The 17228-nt window shown below is 40.0% G+C and overlaps 1 protein-coding gene across 1 annotated transcript in view; it reads right to left on the reverse strand.

Annotated features, from left to right (window-relative positions):
• hdlbpb (high density lipoprotein binding protein b) overlaps positions 1–14125 on the reverse strand; it is a 43196-nt gene extending 29071 nt beyond the window's left edge. The window contains exons 1-6 of the mRNA XM_037676326.1: positions 14070–14125; positions 7470–7549; positions 5378–5479; positions 2353–2504; positions 2050–2265; positions 235–441 (exon numbers count right to left, since the gene is read on the reverse strand). Of these exons, the coding sequence (XP_037532254.1) occupies positions 235–441; positions 2050–2265; positions 2353–2504; positions 5378–5453 (651 nt within the window). The 5' untranslated portion in view covers positions 5454–5479; positions 7470–7549; positions 14070–14125. The remainder of the gene's footprint in view (positions 1–234; positions 442–2049; positions 2266–2352; positions 2505–5377; positions 5480–7469; positions 7550–14069) is intronic.
• Positions 14126–17228: the final 3103 nt, after the last annotated feature.

Genomic DNA, 17228 nt, shown 5'->3' on the forward strand with positions numbered 1-17228 from the left:
CGAAGGCGAAACGTTTCAGCACAAAAAAAGAAACTGTCCAGATGACCCGACTGAAAAATGTTGAATTTTATACCTGGATTATTGAGCATGGACTTTGTTACAGCCATTGCTTTGGTGGCCATCATGAATTAGGCTGAACAAAGGTAAGAGGAAGATTCAATGATTACTTCCTGACAGTTTCATTAAAATCCATCCTGATTTTTTTTAAACCCTGAGAGAATTTGTTTTGCGAACCTGTTCAGCCGAAATCAGAAGGATTTCGTGGCGAGCCTTCTCGATGCCCTCCTTGGTGCCGGTGATGCGGATGTTGGCGCTTGGGTCGTCGGGTCGTGGAATAGCGATCTTGGTGGCGGTCTTCAGCTCCAGCTCCTGCAGCTTCTCACCGTTCTTACCGATGACAAAACGATGGTGCTCTTTGGGGATGGCGACCGTAGCAGAAGCCTGGAGGAGGAGGGAACATGTGAGTTAGCGTCTCTCCACGGGGGAAACGACACTTTGCGGCTTCTGATTTGAACACATGAACCATAACGATTTTTTAATCTTAACTGACTCACTGTTCCATAAAATTTGATTAAAAATCCGTGTGAGATTTTAGAAAACAAAATCAATCATCCGTTTAAAGAGGGCTCTGTTTTTCTGCAATGTTGTATGAAGAACTGCAGCTCAGCTGAACCCGCGCATCAGCTGAAGCAGAGCTCAGCATGTTTGAAAGGGCCGCCTCTGGGAGCTGACGGTCAATTTTTTAGCTCAACTTTTTGTCCTTAGCCGACCCGCCTGCACAGAGTTTTTCAAAAGGACGCTCTCTAAACACCTATAGATTGACTTGGCATCAAAATTTCACATTCATGGGAGACATTTGAGAAAACTGATGCCCTTTCTATCCAGATTACATCACTGATTATTGAGCATCACATTAGATGTAAAGAAAATCTGAGTTCAGAACGTTAACTTGTCTGTAAACACAAAGCCATGCGCAGCAGGTAACCTTGATACCTTTATCTATTGACGATATTTAAAGAAATTACAACTAAGAATTTGCGCAAATACACTTTAGCAGAATAAAGATGCATGAAAAATGATCTTTTTAACTTTAATCTCTTCTTGTCCAAGCAATAATTTTAATCAAGATCACATTTGGTTAGTGGAATAAAATAAGCACTTTGAAGTTGCATATATGCAACTTTACTACAGAATACTGTAAATAAATACGACTTTTAAGTACAGTAGTTTAAAACTTCTAAATTACATTTACAGTAGTCCCTCGCTACTTCACGGTTCGACTTTTGCGGACTCGCTCTTTCCTGGTTTTTCAAAGTAAGACTGGACGTGACACACAACTGGCTGATTGATGGATGTGCCACACGAGCGGCATAGATTGTTCATTTAAAATAAATTATTTTAAATGATTTAGCACCTGCTAAATCATTAGGTGCAGGGAGAAGCTCCCTCTGCAGCCTGTCATGATCTCCACTCTCTGCCACCTGCGGCTCTCTGCCACGCCCACATTTCCGGTTGAAGCAGCTTTGTGAAGGGTTAACCCTTTGCTGTCCAGATGCATCGATCGACTTTTGTCTTCCAACTTAAAATTCAAAGTTTGTCACATCGTAAAATCGTCATAATCAAGGGGAAAAGAACCTGCACTGTATTGACCTGAGTAAGGCTGAGTCAAGCCCACGGGAGAAAAAATTTAGTCTAAAATTATAATAAATGTTATGCTAGTACATAGATGTAAATCAACTTCTTTAAGTTTTCTGTTATTTTTTAAAGTGGATGTCTGTAGATTTATTTAAATCATTTATTTAAGTCAGGTAAGCTTAAGGAGATCTAAAACATGCTCGACAGCGGTCCCTGAATGCCAGAGTTCGACCTCTCTGGTCTATAGCGTGCACTTATTTACTACACGTGTTGTTTGTTAATAACAGCTAAAAACAAAACGCTAAAAAAGCTGCATGGACCATCTTGAATACTTGAACCTTTTTTTTTCTCCAACCCCAGAGTTCCAAAACGTCACGCTGTTGAATATGCAGACAAGTCTACGGATTAGTTTACCTGTGTCTGCAGGCGAGCTACGATTTCCTTGCGAGCCTTCATAACCGAGTCCAGTTTCCCAGTAACCATGATGGACAGGCCCTGGTCCTTCGCCAGGGACAGCTCGATGTGCGCTCCGGTTCTCTGCATGATGTCCAGGCACACTTTGGCTTCCTCTCCCTCACCAAACTGGCTGTTGTCCTTGTAGCGCCGCTCCTCCAGGGGCACATGGAACACCTGAATGGAAGAGACTCGTGAGATGCATTGTTTCAGTCTTGAAGTGTTTAAGTCTTTCTGTGTGGATACTACAGCGACTCTACTTACCTGGGTGATAACGGAGGCTTTGATGGGCCTGATCTTGCTCCCCCAAGCCGAAACCGGCTCTCCGGTCTTTTCCCCCGGAGCCCCCTTCTCCGGCAGCGGAGGGAAGGCCTCCAAATAGGTGGGAATGTAGGCCTCATCCTCCAAGACGCAACCTGGCCCAGAGAGGCCGAGATAAACAACAAAAAGTAGGCAAAGGAATCAAACGAACAAACAGGAGTTTTTCTAACATTACAAAGAGGCACTCGGTAAGACAAAAAAAAAATTAAAATAAAGTCCACTCTCTTTCAGTCCTAGGGTTTATGTATCAGGATGACATGAAAATAATGTTACCAAATTATTCAAAGTTAACCTCAAGTGAACAAAAACACACAACACATTTAACTATGCTGTTACCTATGAAACAGAAATGAAGCCAAAATAATAAAATAAAAAACTAAGTTCATCCTTGTTGCTTCAATAAAATTTTAAGGGAACATTCGCAGCCAGGAGCTGTTTGCTCATCTTCAGTGTGGTCACCTCTGCAACTGCAGGAGATTCATCAGTTTGCTGCTCTGGAGTAGACAGGTGTGTGTTAACACAATGCCAAAGTGGAAAGACATCAGCAATGACCTTAAGAGAAGCAATTGTTGCTGCCCATTAATCTAGGAAGGGTCAAAGGTCATTTCCAAAACTATTAATATTCACAAGTGGAACGTTTAAATCAGCCGTCTATCTTCCCAGGAGTGGACGTCCCAACAAATTCACCACAAGGTCAGTCGTGCGATGCTAAAAGAAATGATCCCAAAGATTTTAAGAGCTCCACCTCAGACTCTACAGGCCGCAGTTCAAAGGTCAAAAATCAAAGTTCATGACAGGACAATTAGAAAAACACTGAAGTTTAGCTCGTTTGGAGAAAACGTCTCTGTAAAAAGAATGAGGCAGATTGAGTTTAGTTTGTCAAGTTGTATCTGAATGAACTTCTGAAGACTTCTGGAAGAAAATTAGACCAAAATAGAGATGTTTACCCATAATGCACAGCACCATGCTTGGAGAAAACTAAACAACACATGTACTTTACAACAACTGTCAAGCACCGTGGTGGAGGGCCAATGATTTGGGCACTTTAAAGTCTCTGAGTCCACATCCTCTGTAGACCAAAGTGTTCTCGAGTCAGACGTGAGATCATCTGTCCAACAGCTGAAGTGTGGACCAAACCGGGCCATAAAACAGGACAATGATACCAAACACAGCAGCTAAGCTACAATGGAATGACTGAAAAACAAAATTAAGGTGTTGCAGCGGTCCCGTCAAAGTCCAGACCCCTGCCTCATTGAAATGTTGTGGCGGGACCTTCAGAGAGCTGAGCAGAAACAAATTTCTGAAAATCTCAATGAACCGAAGAAGTGTTGGATAAAAGAGTGGGCCACAATTCCTCCACAACCATATGACAGACTAATGAAGTCCTTCAGTAAACCACTACTGAGAGTTCCTGCTGCTAAAGGGGGTTTTAAAAGTCAAGTCAACTTTATTTATAAAGCACATTTAAAACAGAAGCTGTTACCAAAGTGTTTAACAAAAATGAATGAGAGTAATTTAATGAAGAAAAAAAAATTTTTGATAGCACTGAAAATTTATTAAAAAGCCACTAAATCATAGTGGACATTCTCACACAGACCAGTTTTAAACCAAAACCACAGAGGTACACACAACAATAAAACAATCGTATAGAAGCAGACAAAATGAAAAGTAAGTGGATTTCCATTAGTAACTGGCAAACAAGGAGTTAGAGGCAACAAAATATCTATTGAAACAATTTAGGAGCTCGTGCTCGACAGCTGACACAGGAACAGAGTTATTAACAAGTAATTGTGGTGGCAGGTCCGATGAATGGGAGCTGCCAGAAAGTGATTTGATAGATTTCCAGAATCTTTTAGGGTCATTTAGATCAGTAGTTCTCAAACTGGGGTCCCTGGACCCCCGGGAGCTGGTGCTTGGGGGTCCACCAAAAAAAAATATATATATTTTTATTTTATTTTACTTTTTTTTTGTTTAACAGGCATGTACTGTAGATGTTTAACAGCTTGTTCAAATACACTAAAACTGCAGGAAATCACATCTACTTTAATCAAAATCAGAAAAAAGACCCCACCCCGGCTACAATATTTTCATTCTGGCATCGATCATTTTACAAATTAAGCCCTGTTACTTGGTCTGACTACTGCTGTTATGATTCTGTTCACTTTTATGTAAAGAGTTTTCTGTAATAATTTGAAGAAGTGGTAATACATTTATTATGTTCATTAAATGAATAGGTAAAGTTTTAAAGTGGTTTTTGATACTGCTACTTTTCTCAAAACTGTAATTTTTGGAAGTTGAAATAAAAAAATGTTAATCGTGTCTTGAATGAAAAATATCCCATGTTTAAAAGTAAAAATTATATTAACACTATTTAAGAACAGGTATTATCATATATCTTAGATCCTTATATACCGTTTCTTTTTATACTTTATATTTTTTGCTATTTTTGAGTGTAACTGAGACCTTGAGTACACAATTTCGTTCCACCTCATGTACCATACGTGATGGGAATGACAAAGAACCTTGTTGAACCCTAAGTATTTATGTTACACAAATATTTCCATTGCATTAAAGAGACAAATTGAAGAAAATTATTTAATAAACATGAGGGGGGTCCCTGAAACCAAAAAGTTTGAGAACCCCTTATTTAGATCTTTGGAGGTCTAGGATAAAAAGTAGTTACGTTTTGCAGCTTTAATGGAAGCTGTACAATGATTCTGGAACTGACTAAATGAAACCAGTCAGTGTCTGACCCAGACTGTCTTGCTGTTGTTAATATATTAAATAATGACACCGTGAGTTCAGTTGTGCCTTTTTGTTCACTTGAGGTTAGATTTGAACAATCATAGCATGATAATAGTAATAACATAAATCATAGCTTTTTTTTTTACCGCAGCTGCTTCAGAAATAACAATAAACAGCAAATGTGTGGAAGAATCTTTCCTAACAAAGGATGGAGGGACGTTACCAGTAATCTCCTGGTCTTTGAGACCACTGCGATGCTCCTCAAAGCTCTCCGGGGTCAACACTGCCACTGAGCTCATGGTTCAAGTCTTATTCCACTTATCCACTGAAAACAAACACGTGAGCGTTACAAAAAGCGTTTCAGCTAACAAAACCTATTAACACACGAAGAAACGAGCTGCTGCACATGCGTAACGTGTCGCAACATTAATGTCTGGATGATCTGCGAAAGTCATCAGAAGTTCTCTTCTTCCCCCTGTGACTGTTCTCCGCAAGACCCAGGAGAACCTCGCTGCCTCTGTGGCACTGCTACACCTGAGATGCTCCAATTAACGGGTTACAAGCCTCAGACAAACACGCCGATCCACAGAAGCCTCCGGGGGGGGGGAGGTTCATCACAACATCAGGAGCATGTCTGAGGCTAAAAACAACCGCTGCCGACAGTCGTCTGATACGCCAGCCCCGTGCGCATCCTGACAATAACAGGAGGGTTTCTAAACCTGCAGATCTTCGCAGACGACAACGTTTTTTTGGTTGTTGCATATTTTCTACTAATCTTACTTTTTTTAAACACTCGTTTTCAAAGCCAAAATAACGCTACCAGGAGCTAGTAATTTTCTTCATGATGCATTTAATTTTTAGGATAATTTACTCTTTTATTATTTTTTGCCGGACCATGACGCAATCTCAAAAGTGACTTTGCGTTATTTCTACGCTCCAGCAAAACGTTCCCCTGAAACGCTACCGTCCGTTCTCTGCCGTTCGCCTTTCGGCTGTTCCCTTCTTTAGAGGTCGCTACACGAAAGAAGCGGAAATTGTTTTACGCTGAACGCCGTTCTTGACACAACCTGGAATCAAACCGGCAGCCTCAGGATTACAGGGCACTGACCGCTGAGCTACAAGCCTTACTGTCTGCTCTCCTTGGTGCAAGAATATTCAGATCTGCAAAATGTTTTCTTGCTGGTAACTCAAACTTAAAACAATTAAAATATCCTTCTAAAGCAGGGGTCTGCAGCCTGCGACTCTTTGGTCCTTGGTCTGCGGCTCCTTGAAGCTGTGACCAAACATAATGCAAAATGTAAACTCAGTGGTTTTTATACCCCCAGTAAAAAGAAATGGCAAGATTTAGCAGCTTATGTGCAAACGTTTAAAATAAATTACTAAAACAAGGAGAAAATTATGATTGGATTCAGCTACGTCATTTATCCGACTTCCGACCTTACAGAGGGATCTTTGTCTCAAATCCACCAGAAATTCTTTGGAATACCTTTAGGACACGCTGCCTAGAAGAAATAAGGTGAGTAATGGATTGGTTGATTGATTGGGTCTATACGGCGCACCGGGTTATAAGGCGCATTAAGCAAAACTAAAACATTTTGACAGATTTTTGAGCGCCGTGTACCACATAAAAACAGTTCGAGGTCAGTAAGCATAACCAGAATGAATACATAAGGCTCACTGTTGACTTTTCAGAAAATTAAACAAATTTAAGTGCGCCTTATAGTCTGAAAAATACGGTAATTAACGTTAAGGTAAATTAAAAAAATGTGTTTTTAAATTAAAACGTTAATGTTAAATTACATATCCAACAAAATGGCCCAGTATTTACACACTTTAAAGTGATGCTTTATTACTTTAAAGTGGGATGCATAATTATTTTTATTTTTCTAAAATTAAAAGACTCGCATAAACCTGCAGAGTGCAGGGTTAAATTTGAATGAAATATGTATTTTTCCCCTTGTTTACACGAATGCGGTCTTTTCTTTAGCCCTAAAATGTAAAATCATTAATAAATGTTCAAATTCATTATATAATTTTTGTTTTATCCCACTAGCTGGAAAAAAAAAAAAAAAAAAAACCTTGATACGAATTTGAAGTGGCCCATAAGCCACCAGTTGATAATCATCATTGTCTAGAACCGCAGGTTTTGCGGCTCTACACACATTTTGTTCAGTAAAGGTAGAATGGCTCTTTGGATTTAAAAGGTTGCAGACCCCTGATCTAAAGGATGCATCAACGAAAGTTTAAACTGTTTAAAAAAATAATAATTCAGGTGCTCGGTTCTACCTGTGCCACACAAATGAGCCCAAACTCACCTGCAAAAGGTCGATTACCAGAAAGTCCGTCCAGTTAGCGGCTACCGTCGGCGCTTCAGTGTGAGTGTGTGTTTCAGCTCCTGGGAGGCAAACAACAAAGACTGAAAGTGAACACCGTATATCAAATAGATCTTCAGCGCGAAGGCTGGCTTAACGTTGTAAACACCCACACTGCACTGCACCTTACACTGCCTGGATAAGATTCACAATCCTCCTTCGTTTTTACCCCCCACCCTCCTTCCTCCCAAGCTCTCCGCAATTAAACAGTTTCTTGCTCAGGATATTTGAAGGGGGGACTGCCACGAAATACTGCACTGCAACAAAAAAAAAAACATCTGACAACCTCAGATATTTTTATATTTTCTTTTCTCTCCCGAGTTCAGAACTTTTCAAACCTGCAAAATGCGTCTGAAAATGTTCGACTTTTACAACACGGCTCGACTGCAAGTCGCTTTAATTGACGCGAAGCTGCATCGAGAAATCCCAAAACGCTTTAATAAAACAAAATGAAGTTCAGTGTTACAGAAACCATGTGGGACTCCTCGAGACAGCTGCCTTAAAGACATAGGGTCTTTTGAACTGGGGTTCTGTAAAAAGGTATAAACTTTTATAACTATAAATATCTTACCTGTTGCTAACAACTCTTTCACTGACCTTAGTTTGGCGAGATGGAGTTAAATTCTGACCTAATGGCTGGTTTGAATGGAGCCAAGACCAAAGTAGATTGATAACATCAGTGTTTCCCCTAGATCAGTTCCCTTGGTGGGGCACTCGTCATATGGCATTTTTGTTGGGGGGGACGGAGACACATTTGTGTTGCCCGCCTGCTAGCTTAGCGCTACATTACTGCCAGTTTCTATCGACGGGGGGCAGAGAGATACGTTAGGTCTAAAAATTTGCTGAAATAGCAGAAAAGGCTGAAACTTGCAGAAATAAGCTGAAATTAGCAGAAAGACGTTAGAAGCACAAAGACGTTGTGGTTAGCAGAAAGAATCTGAAAGGAGCACAAAACAGCTGAATAAACAGCTAAAATTAGCTGAAAATAGCTAAAAATAGTTTAAATTTGCACAAGAAGCTGAAGCAGAACAAAATGTGAAAGCAGAAGTTAAAGGTTGTAAACAGAGCTAAAGATCTGAAGGATGTAAAATGAGCTCAAATCATTTTCTATGAGAAAAAAAAGTGGCTGAAAAGGCTAAACATTTCAAGAAGCTACAGTTGCACCATAATCAAAAGTCAGAGCCTGAACGAGCCGAACGTTTTGATTTATGATTTGTGGAAATGGCACAAAACTTGTGGAATGAGAAAGATGCTGAAAAACGTACGGAAGAAAAATGGATCACAATGGTTCATAAACATTCACACGAGTGGTTTGTGTCTAACTTCCACAATAAAGCCCTCTCCAGTGATCTTCAGCCAGTTTCAATCCATCATGCTTCCCCTCTGAAACTCCTGCTTTAGATCCGGGCTACGACGCAGCATTTGCAGTATATAAAGACTAATTGATCATTTATGCCCAAATCATTTGGGGTGAACCCGACCAAAGAGTTTGAACCATCCAACAAACAACAGCTTTTCCTGGTAATACCTTCGAACTACACAAGGACAAATTACAACAAACTACATGACAAACAATTACAGCCAGGTCAGAGACAGCTAAACTAAAGTTAAAGCTATTTTGTTCTGATCCGAGTCTCTCTGTGTGTGTCTGTTAGCAACTCTCTATACACAGGTTTTAATGAGTCTCTCAGAAAGTAAGCATGCATGTGCATCTACAGCTGTTTAACTTCTGGAGTCGGTGTGATTCAAGATGACCGCCACAGCCAACAAACCTTAGCAATCATTCGCAAAACACAAACAAATCCCCGCTGTCAAAAGTGGACTGAAACGACCATCATTTCTGCCGTTTCTTAAAGGATGATTTTAAAACCTGGACATAAAACATTGGACGATGTGCGTTCCTTCAAGGAAAGCTGGGCCTTCATTTTGTAACGTTTTCGTCTAAAAAAAATCACACTCAGGTTATTAAACTGTAGCTAAACTGAAGTTACACCTCAAACACCCTTCATTTTTTACGTTATCTCTTTCTTCTACAAATAATAAATCATAAACGATGCCTTCTTTAGTGCTTCGTGATCGGGTGCATGCGTGTGCGAGAGCTCAAGGTTTTAAGCTGTTCCTCATCCCTACAAACAAAACAATATTCCTCAAACTCCCACGACTCTGACAAATGTCCGGTGAACTCTGCAAACCAGGAACACCAAACACACGAATCAATTTGGAGATGCTCTGACCCTAAAGCAATTCTTCTCTCCTGAAGTCATTCAGATCCTTGTGATTAACGTATTTTCTGCCGTAAACATCACATCACCCTATAAGTCGCATCAGTCCAAAAATGTCTAATAAAGTGGAAAAATCCATAAATATGTCGCTTCGCTGTATACGTCACATCTACTATGTGTCACTGCCGACAACCTGGAAATGTGGGCCGGTGTTGTGCCTGAAATCGATTGGCTGCCAAATGGCGGCTGCAGGGGTGTGCACGGGAGGACTTTAACAAGAATTTAACAAGATTAACACTTAAAAACAATTATTTGTTTGCTCTAAAAAGGTGTGTCTCAGTCTAACGTTTGCTTAATAAATGCACTTTGACGGTGCGTTCTGCATGAGGATTCAGCATGCGGGAAGAGGCTGTCATTAGCTTTGTAGCTAGCACACTTGCATTGCGAGTCGCTAGTTGAGCGTTACGTCAGTGCCAAAAGGTGGTTTGGGGTGGGGTTCGGTAGACGGGGCGCTCGGTTCTGTTGACGGGGCGGGGCGCCCCGCTTGTATAACGTAGGGGAAACACTGCAAGCTGATTGTGTCATTAATAGCCATTTTTACCCATTACATGATACAACAGCATGCCATACTTCTCGACTGCCATCTAGCAGCTGAAAATGGTAGTGTTCAATATTTTCAGTCAGAATGAAAACGGTCATATCTCAGCCAAAAATTGGTTTATATAAATATGGAAAAAATCCATAAATATGTAGCTTTGGTACAGTATTTAAGTTGCAGAGCATGCAAATTTTGCAAAATCTGTATAGGCCAAAAAATACGATACCAACGTCCACTGCCGTTAAGCTACAAATCAAGAAATAGCTGCTAATCATCTGTCAGCACATCTGAGAGTGGTTTCTGATGATTTAAACAGTCATCAATGAAAAACACTAAATACCGGTAAATATGGAATGACTACAGCCGTTTTTATTTTACATGTAAAAAGTGAAACGACACAACTTGACTCCTGCGGTAGAAATATTTTGGTTCACTGCCTCAAAGTTCTTCCTGATGATGGCATCCGCCCCAAGTTTAACTCTGAGCAAGAGTTGCATTCAGTTTTTATTTTATGGATTTGTTCAGCCTTCTTCTACGCACCTGTTTAAAAAAATGTTTTGTTTGCTTTTTTTGAATAAAAAAACTAAAAAAAAAGAGACAGCGTTCGGTTTTGTTAACTCCAAAATGATTTGAGCACCTGATGGGCTTTGATTTCCTTCCAACAAAACTGCTGGCATAGAACCTCACTGACCTCCACAAGTCGAGGTCAGTGAACAAGGCCAGGCTTATTCTGGCAGATCCTGATCATCCACTGTTACGCCTCCAGGTCTACGGTATCAGGGGTTGTAACATCAAATGTGTCCAGAGGAAAAAAGATGGAGTTGATTGATTTTTATAAAGGGGTTTATTACAAAGAAAAATGTTCCACAGACAAATACTCTTTGACCCAACAAAAATATACTAAATGCTGCCTCAACAATTAAATAAAAATAAAAACCAAACAAGTCAGTCTAGTCCGGACTCAAAACAACCCAAACAAAAGACATTAAAAGGTTCAAAAACTTTCCAAGTACAAGTCTCTGAATTTGAAACAACCAGTCAAACTCAAAACTAAGCTGCTGAGAGCAAAAAGGGATCAGGAGTACAAAATACTCTAAAGTTGCCCAAACAGTCCTCAAAAGGCTACAACAACCAAAGTGTGGGTCAGCTATACAAAACTTCTGCCTAGAACAGCTCACTGAAGGAATGATTCCAAGAGCCTTTTATAGGGTGCAGGTGGACCTCATCATCATCATCATCATCATCATCATCTGATTGCCACACCAATCTCCTGCTGGTCCAATGGTGCTGATGTTCTGCAGCTGTCCTCCTGGCAGCCAATCAGCTGAGTGTGCTCCCACACCTGAATCTGCATCAACAAAGAGAGAGACTGCACAGCCTCTAGAGGCCAGGGGCCATAACACCACTCCATGGTGAGTTCAGGTTCCATCTGGACGCAGGTATCTGCCCAGGTGTAGGATGAACAGACTGAAAATCTCATTTATCCCTGTAGTGATCCGGCTTCTCAACGAACAATGGTGATTTCTGGACAATTATTTTAATGTCTCAATGCCTTGTATGGACGTTTTGTGTGCCTACTGATTGTGAAACAAATTGCCCCTTGGGGACAATAAAGATTAATGAACTTGAACTTAGCAGCAAAAAAAAAAAAAAAAAAAGGTGCCATGGTCAAACATTTCTGATTCAAAATAAATCAGCAAATCAAACATCATAAGTGGTTTCATAGAAATCACAAAACGTGACAAAGGGCGCGAATAAAACCAGTCAGGTAACGCTGTTTATTATTACAACAGTAACACACCTAAAGTACAACGACAGAGACGACCCGTAAAAAATTAAACTACAACCACGACTCAAAGTTGGGATGTTGTGTAAAATGTAGAGAACAGAATGATTTGGAAACTTTTATAAACCCATATTTTATTTACAATGGAAATGCTTAAATTAAGAAATTGTCCCTTAAAAAGGGAAATTTTGAATTTGATGGCATCATCACAGAAAAAAAAAATAAGGTTGGACAGAGCCATGTTTACCACTGCGGAAAGATCCCCATGTCTTTTAACAACATTGTAAACGGTTTAGGACCTGAGATGTTGGAGGTTTTGTAGGCGACCGTCCCATTTTTGTCTGATGGAGGAGGATTCTAGCTGTTCAGCTGTCCTGGATCATCTTTGCGCAGATGTTGTTCTAAAGCCTGAACATAATTTTCTGCATTCATGGTACCTTTCCAGATGTGTAAGCTGCCCATGTTCAGATACACTAATGCACCCACATACCATCAGCGAGGCAGGCTTCTTAACTGCGCTCTGAGAACAGATCAGACGGTCCCTCTCCTTTTTAGTACAGAGGACGCAGCATCTGATTTCCCCAAAACAATTTCAAATTTTGATTCATCTGATCACAGAACGGTTTCCTACTTTGCCTCAGTCCATTTGAAACGAGCTTTGGTCTATAGAGACGGCAGCATTTATAGATACCGTTTGCATACGGCTTCTTCTTTGTCTGATAGAGCTTTAACCAGCATTTATGGATGCCACAGCTAACTGTGGTTCAAAACACTGATTTGGGGAAATGTTCCTGAAGCCATGCAGTTATGACATTATTTACTTTTCTTTAGATGTGGCGCAGCCATCAAATTAAAAACCACTTTGTTTGATTTAAAAAAAAAAATTGTACAATTTCTTGTCTTCAACCTTCCATATGATTACTTTGCTCCATTGTGAATAAAATACAAGTTCACACAATTTATAGATAATTGCAATCTGTTCTAATGTTCAAGAATCTTTATTATCCCCGAGTGACAATTTGTTTCACAGTCAGTAGGCACACAAAACACCCATAATAGACATTGAGGCATTAAAATAACCGTACAGAAATCATCACTGTTCATTGAGAAGCCTGATCACTACAGGGATACATGAGTTTATCAGTCTGTTCGTTCTACATCTGGGCAGCAGATTCCTGCATCCAGATGGAAACAACCTGAACTCACCATGGAGTGGATGATCAGGATCTGCCAGAATGTTTTCATAAATTGCATTGAAATAATTCAAATAAAATTAGGGATAACAGGACAAGTCCTTTTTATGATCCCCAAATCGCAATCTGAATTCAGAGCTCATTAATTATTAAACAATACAACTAGACTCATTTCACAGAACCAATAATAATGGATTTCTATCCATTTTAATTGTTATTAAATTGTTATAAACAAGTCGCTATGGCGACAAGTCTCAGTTAAAACTGTGGCCTGATTTTATTGGGAGAATAAAAAGCCATAACAATAAATTGAAAGGGGAAACAAGAGAGCATCTTGAACTAAAACCCACATCAGTCCGACCAGCAGAGATGAACGACGCGCTGCATGGTTGCTCCTGTTAGCATCTATGCTAACCTTTGCTACCGTCCGAAGCCCACACTGAGGGTTTCTAACGCTGCTTAGTCTGCTTCGCTGGGCTAACGCACGTCGTGGAGCTGCGACCTCAGCCAGGGATGATTAGGCGCAAGGACTTTCCGATAATCGGCTAAAAAACAAGCCTGGCGGACAGGATAACCCGCTCCAGTCCCGTTAGCTCCGGGGACGCTAACCTCGCTGTCCCCATAGCTCCTTCTCTTTAAATAAACCACCCGGTTTTATCGCCTTGTGCTATTAAACTCTGATTCCACTCATCGTGTTTATATATGCAAGTTAAAAGTAATTAAAATAAGCACAACATGTCATACCTTTCAAAGAGAATCGTTGCGGAGGGTGTGCGTTTGACAGGTGACGGTGTAAACACTGACGCGATTGGTTAAAGAGCGCTTCCACTGCCGGTGTTGTGCCAAAAAATGTGCACCAGCCTCGAAAAGAACCGCCGTCACGGGAAAAACAATTGAACACTGTTTTATTCAAATATATAATAAAAGGAAGCCAAAAAGCGATAAAAGGGATAGTGTTTTTCACTTCCCTTTGGAAAACATTTGTTTACAAATATTTTGTTTTGATATAAATTCATAAGGAAGGGGTGCGCTAATCAGCGGCGCACTTTGTCATATAAAAGCACAAAATATACAAATATTGTAAAAAACATATATAATTTAGATAAATGTGTCCTTAACGATGCTGAAAAGCAGGAGTCAAACTATCACGTTTGACTTTATCTCATTTATATTGGAAAAGCGCCTCCACCGATGGGGTTTCTTTTTTCAGCACAACCCCAGCGGAGTGATACAACAATGCACTGCGGGCACTGAGTATAAAGCAAATGCCGCAGTATCTTTGCGCAACAAGCGCTCGAGTAAACTAGATTCGAGTTATTTTTTTTTCCATCTTCTTTTTAACACACACAAAAAAAAACATTTATTAACAGATCATTTGCTTAAACGTGAAGGATGATCGTAAAGAAAAACAGCGCGTGGGGCTATTAGCATCTGCTGCGTCTCGTGTTCATCAAACTGACCGGGTCTACTTCTCATTCATAAGGGCCTGCTCTGATCAGGGCTCACACTGAAGTTAAGATCAGCAAAGAGAAGTAGAGTATACTCTTGAGATAAAAGAAAATATTCAGGATCAGAAACAATAACAGGTGCCTGTAAAAATTTATTTTTGTTCCAAAATTTAAATAATCTGAGTCCAAATTTCCTAATTGGTGCCTCTAACTTTAAATTTAAAGGACACTGTAGTGTGACTAAAATATTCAATTTAAAAGTAAAAATAAAATGTTTTTTTATTATGTTGCAAGAAAACCTTAATATTTTTGAAATGGGCAAAATCCATGTGAATAAAATCAGTCATTTAATTTTTAAAAATTATTTTGAGCCTTTATTTCTTGTAGTTTTAATGATTATGTCTTACAGATAATGAAAAACCAAAACTCCTGAACCAGAGACAACATCATAAGTGTCTTACCTGGCTAAGGAGACAAACAACTAGACTGTTGCTCAGTGGTTGAATGTCCTCTTTTCGGATGAAAGTAAATGTTCATGTAATTTGGAAATCAAGGTCCCAAAGTCTGGGGGAAGAGTGGAGAGGCCCAGAATGTTGCTTTAAGTCCAATGTGAAGTTTCCACAGTCAGTGATGGTTTGGTGCCATGTAGAACAGTGCTTTATCAAGTTCAGTCCATTTTAAACCATTTCAGTCCAAGTCTTTAATGCTACATGTAAGAATCTAGGAGGCCCTTACTTAGTACTGAGGGTAAAGGTGGGCTACACTTGTATTAGTTGACCAAGCAGTTCTGCCACATTCAATATGGTGGAGGCTCTGATGTTCTCTACTGGTGTTGACAAGTAAGGCAATTCAGACATATCTTTGGTTCAGAAGTGACTTGAGGAATGAGACATTTGTTGCCCATAAAATTTGTCTGTGCATAGTGTGCACCAGTTTCCAATACAAACGTTATCTTTATTATATCAGAACTTTATTTATTTTCATTATCTGTAAGCCATAATCACCAAAATTACAATAAAGGTTTGAAATATTTTACTTTTCTTCTTCTCCTTCTTCTTTCAGCTTTTCCCTCTTCAGGGGTTTCCACAGCGAGTCATCCTCCATCTCACTTTTTCCAGACTCCAACTACCTTCATGTCCTCTCTAACTGCATCCATACATCTCCTCTTTGTCTTTTTCCTGGCAGCTGCATTTCTAACATCCTTCTACCAGTATACCCACTGTCCCTCCTCTGGACATGTCCAAACCATCTCAGTCTGGTCTCTAACTTTATCTCCCAGTTGTTCAACCTGTGCTTTACCTCTGATGATCTCATTCCTAATCTTATCCATCCATGTCACTCCTAAAAAGAACCTCAACATTTTCATTTCTGCCGCTTCCAGTTCTTTCTCCTGTCTTTTTGTCCATGTCTCTGTCTCCAGAACAAACAACACAGCTGGTCTCACCACTGACTTGTAAACTTTTCCTTTGAACTTTGCTGACCCCTTTTGTCACAAATCATTCCTGAAACTTTTCTCCATCCACTCCATCCTGCCTGAACTCTCTTCTTCATCTCTTTACCACACTCCCCATTTTCCTGGACAGTGGACCCCAAGTACTTGAAGTCCTGCACCTTTGTGACCTCTGCTCCTTGTAGCCTCACTGTTCCACCAGCCTCCCTCTCATTCACACACATACTCTGTCTTACTACGGCTGACTTTCATTCCTCTTCTTTCAAGTGCATATCTCCACCTCTCCAAGTTCTCTTCCACCTGTTCCCTGTTCTCACCACAGATCACAATGTCATCTGCACACATCATTGTCCACGGGGATTCCTGCCTGACCTCATCTGTTAGTCGGTCCATCACCAGAGCAAACAAGAAGGGGCTCAGAGCCGAGCCTTGATGCACTCCCACCTCCACCTTGAAGCTATCTGTCACTCCTAGCACATCTCACCACTGTTGCTGTCCCCAAGTACACTTTACAGCAAGAAACAGATAAGATTGTGTAAAAGCAAACACAGTGCAAAGACGAACAGGAATAAATTGAAATATAAAATGCATAAAACAAAGCTAAGAAGGATAAGCTGTAGTCTAAAGAGGTGTTTTCAGAGTAGTCTTGAACAGAGAGAGAGAGGTGGTGTTTCGTAGGTCTGGCAGTAGAGAGTTCCAGAGGTGAAGGGCAGAGCAGGTGAAGACTAAACTGAATTGAATTCAAGTATGAATAGCAAAAACTATTGAATATCATGATATTCTGTTTTATGTACCTGTAATAATAATAATAATAATAATAATAAAATGTTATACATTAATAAAATAACTATACGTTTAAAAAAAAAACAAAAAAAAACGTAAAATATATGTATAAAATGATATTTTGTAACAGCAGAAATACATATCCAAGTTTCAGCTATTTTAAACAAGACTTTTTATCCATCCATCCATCCATCCATCCATCCATCCATCCATCCATCCATC

The sequence above is a fragment of the Nematolebias whitei genome, chromosome 1, assembly GCF_014905685.2.
Source record: "Nematolebias whitei isolate Nwh7 chromosome 1, NemWhi1, whole genome shotgun sequence".
Taxonomy (NCBI): Eukaryota; Metazoa; Chordata; class Actinopteri; order Cyprinodontiformes; family Rivulidae; genus Nematolebias; species Nematolebias whitei.